Source organism: Corylus avellana, chromosome ca1 (genome assembly GCF_901000735.1).
Source record: "Corylus avellana chromosome ca1, CavTom2PMs-1.0".
NCBI classification, from domain to species: Eukaryota; Viridiplantae; Streptophyta; class Magnoliopsida; order Fagales; family Betulaceae; genus Corylus; species Corylus avellana.
The window spans coordinates 32112512-32124254 of NC_081541.1; the positions used below are offsets into that span (position 1 = coordinate 32112512).

Sequence of the window (11743 nt, forward strand, 5' to 3'; positions counted from 1 at the left end):
AATTCTCAAACTTTATTTTGCAATCGTAAAAGATAATCCCTACACCAATTTACTCATCTTCGGCCTAAAAGGTCCAGAAAACAACTCAAGCCCTCAACCTAAAGACCGGGATAAAAATAACAAAAAATAAAAACTAGAAAATAAATTTAAAAAAAAATTCATAATACAAGTAGCAGCGAAGGAGCACGGCATCGTAGACATTCTCTAAAAGACATGCCTTAGCTGGTGAAGACTAGTAGATCTGAGTTTAAAAAATTAGATCTAAATCTAGATATACAAACTATATCTAAAAACAAAACCACATCTAAAAGAGACTACAAAGAAGACACCAAACACTTCTACAAGAAAAAAGAAGGACAGAAACATGGAAGAGGCTCCCCTATGTTTTCTCGTAGTTGGTTTTTCCTTCTTCTCCTCTCTCCAATAAAACATTTCATGTTTAAAATACATTGGAAAACTATATACTAGAAGGATAAAATTTAATTTAATATACTGAATTTCATAACAACTTTGTGCTTCCATCATAGTTTTACTAAAACATTTCTTAAAAATATATATATTTTTTCTCAACCGTACACTCAATTGCAATATGATGCAAACATGGTATCTATTACTTGCAAGCACGTATTCAATAACCAAACCCCCAACACCCCCCCCCCCCCCACCCCCCCCTTAAAAAAAAAAAAAAAAAAAAAAACACAAACAGGCAAAAACAGTTGTAAAGAAACTTGTCTCATCTTTGTGGATTGTTTGTGTGCAGCTTGTCTCATCTTTGTGGATTGTTTGTGTGCAGCCAAGGACAAGTTAGGGTCAGTATCACCAGTGACAAAATTAAAGAAAAAGCAAATGAACCAAATGATGTCATCAAGATTATTTGATCTTTAAAGGAAAAAAATATAATCTCCACTGATGAGGGTGAAGGAGTATAAGAAAGCTAAGGAGATTACACTTTTGTATAAATCAATTGTCAAGGTATTAGCTAATAGGTGGAAGAAACATAATTTTGCCTTGTTTTATTTCAAAAAATCATACTACTTTTATTCCTAGGAGTTTGAATATTATAGATAATATTTTGATGGCATATGAGGCTCTACATATTATACAATCCCGGATGAAGAGGAATGAAGAATATATGGCTTTAAAACTTGATATGAGTAATGTCAATGACATAGTTGAATGAAATTTATTAGAGGCAATAATGTGGAGGATTGTATTTGTAGAGAGGTGAATTCAATTAATTATGATGTGTGAGATTGGTCACGTATTTTGTTCTTATTAATAGTCAACTTAAAAAAAAAATTCTTCTTTATCAGGCGGAGCGTGATAGAATGACTACAAGAGTACTTATCTTAAGGGGAGTTGATTGAGACATAGCAACTCATTGTTTTGCGGCCATTAAAAAACAATTATAACAAGTTTGGATGGAAAATTGTCTTGATTTTATATGTGATATTGTATTTGCTGAGCAACATGCTATTTCACGATTTTAATGATTGTTTGAATTTCTACTTTCAAAAAATAAAAAAATAAAAGTTGTAAATATAAAATTTAAGAAAAAACATACTTTGACCCTCCTAAACTAGTACGACTTTTTCACTTGCACCAAAATTTTTTTGGGAAATTATATCTAAACATCTTGGGTAAACGCTCCAAAATTTTTTTGTCCCTAAATTTTTTTTTTTCTTCGACAATTTACTCCTTTGGCCAATCGAAATTACAATAAAATCTATGCCGTCAATTTCTTTTAACTGCCGTTAGATTGGTTGAAACGCACTGTTTTGCTACGTCAGCATAATAATTTTTTATTTAATTTTTAAATAATTTTTTTTTTTAAAAAAAATAGAAATTGTGGCTTCTTGGCCACCCAAACCACCCCTGGGGTGGCCGAAAGCCACCCCTAGTGCGGGCCACCCCTAAACCCAAGGGGTGGTTTGGGGTGGGTTGGGGTGGCTTTCGGCCATCCTTTTTGTTTTTTTTGTTTTTAAAAAAATATTATTAATTTTTTATTTAAAAATTAAATAAAAAAAATATTATGCTCACGTGGCAAAACGGTGTGTTTCAACCAATCTAACGGCAGTTAAAAAAATTGAACGGTAAGGATTTTTTTGGTATTTCGATTGACCCAGGGAGTAAATTGTTGAAAAAAAAAAAAAACTTAGAGACAAAAAAAATTTGACGCGTTTACCCAAGATGTTTAGATATAATTTTCCAAAATTTTAAAAAGTGACATTTGGGCACCTAAAACTACTAGCTTGTGTCAAATAGACCACTCTGTTTATTTAAAAAGTGATTTTTTTTTTAATTTAAATAGTAATAAAAGGTATTTAATGTAATATAAAAAAGAGAAAAAAAAATAAAAAATGTTTTAATGTTGATTTTTTTTTTTCTTTTTTTGAAAAAGGTTGAAAAAGGAAGCGTGAACAGTAACTGAAGATTGAAAATGTTTGCCAATCACTGCCAAAAATTTATGGAGAGGATCCAAGTAAGGGTGTTAAGTGAATGAAGCCATCGCGAGCTCGCTCTGACTCGGCTCATATAAGCTCGACTCGTCATTGACTCGATTATTAAATTAGGCATTTTGTGAACATAAATATTGGCTTGAATATTAAACGAAGCAAGCTCGGCTCGACTCGGTTAGGCTCGTGAAGACGAGTACATATGAGTTTGAAAAATTAGATTTATCTCTGGATCTACAAACTATATCTAAAAACAAAACCACATCTGAAAGAAACTACAAAGAAGACACCAAACACTTCTACAAGGAAAAAGAGGGACAAAAACATGGAAGGGGCTCCCCTGTGTTTTCTCGCAGTTGATTTTTCTTTCTGTCCTCTCTCCAATAAAACATTTAATGTTTAAAATACATTGAAAAACTATATACTCGAAGGATAAAATTTAATTTAATATACTGAATTTCATAACAACTTTGTGCTTCCATCATAGTTTTACTAAAACATTTCTTGTACATATATATTTTTTCTCAACCTGTACACTCAATTGCACATGATGCAAACATGGTATCTCTACTCTGCAAGCATGTATCTGGTCACACAAACCCCAACCCCAAAAAAAAAAAAAAAACACAAACAGGCAAAAACAGTTGTAAAGAAACTTGTCTCATCTTTGTGGATTGTTTGTGTGCAGCCAAGGACAAGTTAGGGTCAGTATCACCAGTGACAAAATTAAAGAAAAAGCAAATGAACAAAATGATGTCATCAAGATTATTTGATCTTTAAAGGAAAAAAATATAATCTCCACTGGTGAGGGTGAAGGAGTATAAGAAAGCTAAGGAGATTAACAGTTTTGTATAAATTAATTGTCAAGGTATTAGTTAATAGGTTGAAGAAATATTATTTCAAAAAATCATACTACTTTTATTCCTAGGAGGTTGAATATTATAGATAATATTTTGATGGCAAATGAGGTTCTACATACTATACAGTCACAAATGAAGATAAATGAAGGATATATGACTTTAAAACTTGATATGAGTAACATCAATGACATAGTTGAATGAAATTTATTAGAGGCAATAATGTGGAGAATTGTATTTGTAGAGAGGTGAATTCAATTAATTATGATGTGTGAGATTGGTCACATATTTTGTTCTTCTTAAATCTTAATGGTCTTTTTTTAATTATTTAATTTTTTAATTTTTTTTTTTTAAAAAAATTTTCTTCTTCATTAGGCGGAGCGTGATAGAATGACTACAAGAGTACCCATCTTAAGGGGAGTTGATTGACATAGCAACTCATTGTTTAGCAAATATGGCTATTAAACAACAATTATAACAAGTTTGGATGGAAAATTGTCTTCATTTTATATGTGATATTGTATTTGTAGAGCAACATGTTATTTCACGATTTTAATGATTGTTTGAATTTCTACTTTCAAAAAATAAAAATAAAAAAAGTTGCAAATATAAAATTTAAGAAAAAACATACTTCGATCCTCCTAAACTAATACGACTTTTTTCACTTGCACCAAAAAATTTTAAAAAGTGGCATTTGGGCACTTAAAACTACTAGCTTGTGTCAAAAAGACCACTTCGTAAGTGACATCACTTAAAATAGATGAAAATGTCTATTTTCCTAAAATACCTTCATTTGTACTGAAAACCCTAAATAAAACTAAAAAGAAAAACTAAAACTAAAAAACTACAAATAAAAAAAAAGGGAGAAATTATATTTTATCCCCCAAAGTTTGGAGCGATTTGCAATTCAACCTCCAAAGTTTCAATTTTGGCAATTCACCCCCCAAAGTTTCAAATTTTTGCACTTTGACCAATTGTATCCAAGACTTTCCATATTGCTCTTAATTTATTTTTTTTATATATAAAAAATTAAAAAAAAATTCGTGGTGGTTGTAGCCACCCCTTTGGCCATCTGGCAATTTTTGTACCCTCAAATTTGTTCTTTTTTTTTTATATATATAAAATAAAAATTATGGGTAATATGAGAATTTTGAGATAATATTGGTCGAATTACAAAAATTTAAAATTTTGGGGGATGAATTGTAAAAATTAAAATTTTGAAGGTCGAATTGTAAATCGCCCTAAACTTTGAGGAAAAAAAAAAAAAAAAAAAACTAAACTAAACTAAACTAGGAAAAACAACCTAAAGGATGTGGCCTAACCACCCGTCAAGTGGTTAGGCCACCCCGAGTGAAAAAGGGCGGTCTTCTCAGCTTGACCAAAATGCAAGCTAACGACTAGGAAACGTGCCGTCATGGATCACGTGCAAGAGAATTTTCGCTTATTCGATTTATCCTCACGCGAAATGCCCCCGATCCTTCTTTCCGCTACTTTGTACACTTTTTTATACGGTTTCTTTTCTTTTTCTTTTTCTTAACTTTCTCGGGAAAACAGCTTTCTCGGAATTTGGGTCCCGACCTTTCCAGATGCAGAGGATTTTATGACCTGGGATTGTCTCACACAGCGAACCAAACGTAAAGTTAAATACCTGCAAAATGAGTTGGATCGATACATAATTCATTATAATAATTTTTATTTTTTTTATTTTTATAAATGAGGAGTATTATTTTAGTGTTCTTTTATTCTAAGTGAACATTATTATTATTATTTTTTTAAATGACTCTTATTTTTTTATCCAATTTTTTAAAAATTATATTTACTTGAAATCAGAAAAACACTAAAAAAAAAAAAAAAAAAAACACCTAACACTTTCCTTTTCTAAACCATGCTTGATGCCTGTCTGTCGATTTCTAGAAAATAGTTAAATAATGGATCATAGTCTTTTATTTTATTCTCACGTGGGTTTAAAATATCATTAAGCACTAATTTTACATAGGTTAATTACCACTCAATTGCAATTTTGTTAACGTGTTTAGGAAGTGATTTATGATATTGGTTTGAGATCTCTTTTTTTTTTTAATTTTTAATTTTTAATTTTATTTGAAGCCAATAGAAAAAGGGTTATAAAGAAAATGTGACCGGGAGATAATGCTTCTAAATACAAGGTTAGAGGCCGTTCATCTAGCTGTAAAATGTGCCAATTTTTTTTAATATATTTTATGTCATCCTCTCTCTTTGAAGTAGCTCGCCATTTTCGTACCACAAGCCATGACGTTTTTAGAGATTTTTTTTTTTGACTTTTTTTTTTTTAATTTTTGTATTTTTTTTGGTGATGCGATATGAAAGTTTTATTAGTAAATTTTATTTAAAGTTATTTGTTAATGTACCAAAAAAAAAAAAAATTGTTGAGCCAAAAGAGCCTAGTATCAATAATAATAATAATAATAATAATAATAATAAAAAAAAATAAAGTTTACTTAACCCCCTCAAACTACTACTCCAATGACAATTTATTCTTCAAACTATCAATTACAACAATTTACCCTTAAATTACCAAAATAATGACAATATACTAGGGGTGAAATAGTAGTTGCGGTTAGCGGTTAGTGGCTAAAACCGCTAACCGCAACTGCCTAGGCGGTTAGTAATTTTTACTAACTGCCTTTGCTAACCAGGTAGCGGTTAACCGCTTTGGAATAACCGCTTTTAGTCTTACACATAAACTTAAACAGGTTCATAAACTCACACATAGAAATAAAATAAAACACAAGCAACCAAAAAAACGAACATGGCTGAACTTGAAGCTTAAGGCTCATTTTCAATTAACCAAAAAAAGTTCATAAACTCATGACTTATTGTTATTTACTGTATGATAGATATATATATATATATTTTAAAAAAGTTAGCGAATTTTCAAAACCTACTAACCACTAACCACGGTTAGCGATTTTTATTAACCGCTTTCAAAGCGGTTAGCGGTTAACGGTTATAGTGGTTAGCGGTTGCGGTTAGACAGTTTTAAATTTCACCCCTACAATATACCCCAAATGCAAGCAAAATGACGAAATTACCCTTGAAAATTTGGGAAAAAAAATTTAGTATTTTGTTTTTATTTTAGTAAGGGTAATTTTGTCATTTTGTTAAAGTTTAGGATAAATTGTCATTATTTTGATAATTTAAAGGATAAATTGTCACAATTGATAATTTGCGATAAAAATATGCTCTATCGCGTTCACATTTGATTATTAAATTTATGAAATTTGATTAAATCTCACAAATTCAATTAAATTCAGCACAAAGTCAAGCAACAGAGACAGTGACGGCTAAATGCTAATACGGCTTCGTTTCGAACAGCTACAAAATAACAACCGTTGGTGTCACTTCCGGATCAAAAATATATTATATTATATACACACTCACAAAAATCTAACCTTTTAAATACCGGTCTTGCGCCTCAGCTTCCAACATCACCCCCCACCTTTCATTCTTCTATCTTTTCCCCATTTCCGAGACTTTTAGTTCTTCATGGGCTTTTTCCGGCTCTCTTCCCCCAGCTCCTCCACAGCCCTCAAATGGCTCGGCTTTGTCGCGGCGGTATGGGTCCAAGCCATCTCCGGCAACAACTACACCTTCTCAAACTACTCCGACGCCCTCAAGTCCCTAATGAATCTCACCCAGGTCGAGCTCAACAATCTTTCCGTCGCCAAAGACGTCGGCAAGGCTTTTGGCCTCCTCGCCGGCCTTGCGTCCGATAGGCTACCCACCTGGCTCATTCTGCTCATTGGGTCCGTCGAAGGCCTTGTCGGGTACGGCGCTCAGTGGCTCGTTGTCAGTGAAAAGATTACTCTTTCTTATTGGCAGGTATATATTAATATATATATATACAAAACAACTACTCAAAAGTCCAACTTTTGTACTTTTTTTGGTTGCAGAACAATTCAAATAAATTCAATCGATGAACAGAGAGCCTGGTGCAACCATTCAACATCCCAAATTTCTATTATTATTATTATTATTATTTTTTTGGGTGTCTTGTATGGGAAGGAACAGCACAAATTTTTGTGGAATATGAATTTGACATGACATATTTGTATGTATTTTGAAACCATTAGAATATTAATTAAACTTGATTAATTCATGATTTAACATGTTCATCTTTACTTTTATCACACTCTAAAGTTTATTTCTTATTTTAATTAAATATTTTCATAAATTAATCTATTTCTAAAAGCTTTTAACTCATCTTTTTAATTGAATAAATACTTTCACATATAAAATAGTAAATATTTATTTTGTCTCTTATTCTTGTTCTTGCATTTCTGTATACAAAGCAAAACAAAAAAAACCCAAACAAATTTTTATTTTTTGATGAATAAACCCAAAGAAAAATTGATGTTGATTATGATATTTACACTCCACTACTGCGACAGATGTGCATATTCCTGTGCATGGGAGGGAACAGCACGACGTGGATGAACACGGCGGTGCTGGTGACCTGCATACGCAACTTCCGGAGGAATCGAGGCCCAGTCGCAGGCATCCTCAAGGGCTACGTGGGTCTCAGCACAGCCATCTTCACCGACCTCTGCGTCGCGCTCTTCTCCGACGACGCTTCCTCCTTCCTCGTCATGCTCGCCGTCGTCCCCCTCGGCGTCTGCGTCATCGCCGCCTTTTTCCTCCACGAGTCCCCTCCCGCCGCCACCCACGCGGAGGAGCAAGAGGAGACCCGCTTCTTCTGGGTCTTCAACGCCGTCGCCGTCGTCGTCGCCCTCTATCTCTTGGCCTACGACTTCATACCCAGCCCCAGCACCACCTTCTCCCGTGTCTTCGCCGCCATACTTCTCGTTCTCTTGGCCTCCCCGCTGGGTATTCCCATTTACTCTTTCTTCGCAAACCGAGTCCGAACCAGCCCGGATATCGAGGGGCAGGTGATAAATCGAACCATTTAATTTATAAATAAAGATTTTTAAATACAAAATATATTTACATATATTCGATTTTCTCTTGTGGGTGCAGGAACGTGAACCTTTGCTTGTGGAGGAGGTAAAAACGACGGAGAGTCACGATAAGGTTGAGGACGACGTGGCGGTGGAGAAGGTTGAGGACGTGGCGGCCATGGAGGGAAAGGAGGGGGAGGTGGGGAAGAAGGTGCCGTTGATTGGAGAGGAGCACACGATCGTCGAGGCTCTGAGGACCGTTGATTTCTGGGTCTTGTTTATATCGTTTCTGTGTGGGGTGGGGACCGGCTTGGCTGTGATGAACAATATGGGGCAGATAGGCCTGGCGCTTGGCTACGCTGACGTGTCCATCTTTGTATCCCTCACCAGTATTTGGGGATTTTTCGGGCGGATCATTTCCGGTACCGTCTCGGAGTACTTTATCAAGTAAGTTTGCCCTTTTGTTTTTGTCTAATTATTTTTCTTAATTGTTTCTCAAGTAACTCCCATGGGAGTCAAATCGAATTTACAATTAATGCTGGCGACCACGTATTTCTTCGTGGTTAAGTAACTTTTTTTATATTTATTTTGATTGTGAAATTTATACATATTCTCAAAATACACTTGGTGGGGTTAGTTTTGATGGGGTCAGATATTTTCCCAGTCTACTCTTCTCTGGGTTGAAAAGTTATTAATTATTAAACCAGAGCAGGTAATTTAAACAAGTGGGGTTAAATGAGACAGTTATGGCTTTGCACAATTAGGTCATCTTCGACCGACTTTCATTAATTTTTTCCACCCCCCCATACTTTGTCTTAGTGCTTGCTTCACTTTCTTCGTCACCATTATTGATCTGCTATTCATTATTAAAAAATATTCTCCTTTCCATGAAGACAAAATCCTTTGTCTCTACCATTAGGTGTCCTGTACAGCAAAAAAAGAGCGTTTTTTTTCTTTTTCTTCTTTTGGTTTGATGAAAATATACTGTGTTTTGAGTTGTTTGATAATATTTTTGACTTTGAGAACAGAAAATAAAAGACGGGTTCCCTTTCCATCCTCGGATTATAAATCTCTTTGATTGATTGATTGTAAGCTTAATCCTGTTGCTTTTCCTTAAGCTTTAAGTATTACATTTTTGAAGCAATGGGTTAGTTAGTGGCATGTCTTTTGTATGCGTTTTGGTAACCATTGATTTGGTTCCCAACGATGATAAAAATCTCTACCCTTTAAGGTTGTTGTCTCATGTCTCTGCTTTTCTTTCCGTGCCACGGATGCTAAATTTTGTGGTGGGACTTTGTAATGGACTTTCTCCATTGATGTGTAGGGGATTGGGGTTTCCCCTATAGGAGTGGGTCTAAAGGGCCTTTCCTTGGAGAGGTTTACCGACATTAAAAAAAAAAAAATAGACTTCCTCCTTTGATGTTTGTCTCTATAGTGGGTTCAAGTGTATGGGCCATGTAAACTAAGCACACATTCAGAAGCATTTGGTCTGCAGGAAGACTCGAGAATCGAATAACTCTTTTTTTGAAGTACTTATTTCGTTGTTTGGTTACATTTTCATTCCTTAAAACATCCCTCCCTATAGATTATTCTCCCAAAATGAAGAATAGCTATTCCTCAAGGCGGTAGTGGGTGGTGGTGCCGACTAAGTGGGTGTTATTCCTGTGTCAAAATTTTTGGTTATTCTTGTGTTGTCTGCTATGGATTTGGACCAATGACCAATTGCCAAGCAGGACTTTATAGTTTATACAAGATGTTGTTGTTATTGATATAAATAGCCCCTAGTATCATCCTAATTTAAGCTAAGGAATTGGGTCAACTAGTTCAGGGTTATAAAATATCTAGGCCGAATGTCTAGGTAAAGCTATGGAAAATACTCCTAGCTTGTGGCTTTTTGCATATTGATCCCAACTATATTACATATGCCAGTAGCAACTAGGCCTTGGGGTTTCCATTCTTCTGTGCCATCTTGTTTTTTGTTTTATTCTACCAAGTAGAACATGGTCATATGAGTTGATAGCATTACTATCCATAGAAAGATATTCACCGTCCTCTCAATTGACTTTATGCCATTACTGCCAATAGAAAGATATTCACCGAATGGACATCTTTTCTTTCTTAGTGGTGGTGGCATCTTCTTCATTTGAAAAAGTTGATTCATATGCTTTTGTCTCAGTGGATGAAACTACATATTTAGATGCAGTAGAATAGGAATAGTCATTCTATTTTAGCTTCTTGTATTTTTAAGTAATCATCATTCTAGTGTACCAACCGTGTCTATCCTTCACATCAAGGTTAGCTCTCCCTTGATCAACGGTTAGATCTAAGGGTTTGTTTGTTAAATCCTTTTTCTTAGACACTGTCGTTTATGTAAAGAAAAAAAAAAAAAAAAAAAGGTGATATAAAAAAGGAAAAAAATTTTGTTTTGTAGTATTTTTTTTATTTGAATAGTAATAAAAAGAGAATTATTTAATATAAAAAGTTAAAAAAAAAAAATTAGAATATTTTTATATAGATTTTTTTTTTGTTGGGAAATGGTGCATGAACAGTAATAAAAGAAAGAAAAGTTTTTCCAAACAATCCCCTAAATTCTTTACTTCTGGATAGTTCTGCACTTCAAAGTCTTCACCCTAGTTAATGCTTTGGATTAATGACTTTTCAGAGTCTTCAATGAGTTGTTGTGTCAGTAAACGTAGTTTTCACTGGGTTTGAAAAGTTTTGGTCATGCAAAAAGATTTTGTTGTAGATCTGAAAATAGACTATAAACAATTTTTTTTTTTTTTTCAACTTTTATGACCCTTTTTTTGGCATATCCTTGGCTCACAGGAAAGCTGGAACACCAAGACCTCTTTGGAATGCAGCTTCTCAGATTGTAATGGCTGTTGGTTATGTTCTCATGGCCTTAGCCGTGCCTGGTTCCCTGTACATTGGTTCAATCGTTGTCGGGATTTGCTACGGTGTCCGTCTAGCCATCACCGTCCCAACCGCCTCTGAACTATTTGGTCTAAAATATTATGGTCTCATCTACAACATTCTAATCCTCAACCTTCCCCTGGGGTCCTTCCTCTTCTCCGGCCTTCTCGCCGGATTACTATACGATATGGAGGCTACTCCCACTGCTGGCGGTGGCAATACCTGCGTTGGCGCCCATTGCTACAGGCTGGTGTTTGTGATCATGGCTGTTGCTTGCATTATTGGGTTTGGTTTAGACATTTTGTTGTCAATTAGATCCAAGGCTGTTTATGCCAAGATTTTCACAAGCAAGAAATCGAAGAGATTGTCAGCAGCAGCATCTAATGGCCATTAACAATTTCTGAAGATCAGGAGGACAAGAATTAGTGAGGATTGATGAGCTTTTATGCTCAGTGATATCCTACATTAAGCATTGGTTTGTTTGTCAAGTTTTGTAAGGCATCCATTATTTCTGCCTATCATTCCATGTAAGAGATTATATTAAGTTCAAATTCTGAAATTAGAGTGCTAAGTTGGAAGA

The 11743-nt window shown here is 34.5% G+C and overlaps 1 protein-coding gene across 3 annotated transcripts; it reads left to right on the top strand.

The window, feature by feature from the left end:
* The first annotated feature begins 6761 nt into the window (after window positions 1-6761).
* LOC132180837 (protein NUCLEAR FUSION DEFECTIVE 4-like) lies at window positions 6762-11743 on the top strand. 3 transcript variants are annotated; one of them, XM_059593821.1, is made up of 5 exons: window positions 7030-7119; window positions 7246-7403; window positions 7744-8241; window positions 8330-8697; window positions 11077-11743. In XM_059593821.1, the coding sequence occupies exons 3-5, from the start codon at window positions 7744-7746 to the stop codon at window positions 11555-11557; spliced, it is 1347 nt and encodes a 448-aa protein (XP_059449804.1). In that variant the 5' UTR covers window positions 7030-7119; window positions 7246-7403; the 3' UTR covers window positions 11558-11743. The 3 variants fall into 3 exon arrangements, with proteins under 3 accessions (XP_059449795.1, XP_059449804.1, XP_059449811.1); XM_059593828.1 differs by having other exon boundaries at window positions 7087-7174; XM_059593812.1 differs by lacking the exon at window positions 7246-7403 and having other exon boundaries at window positions 6762-7174.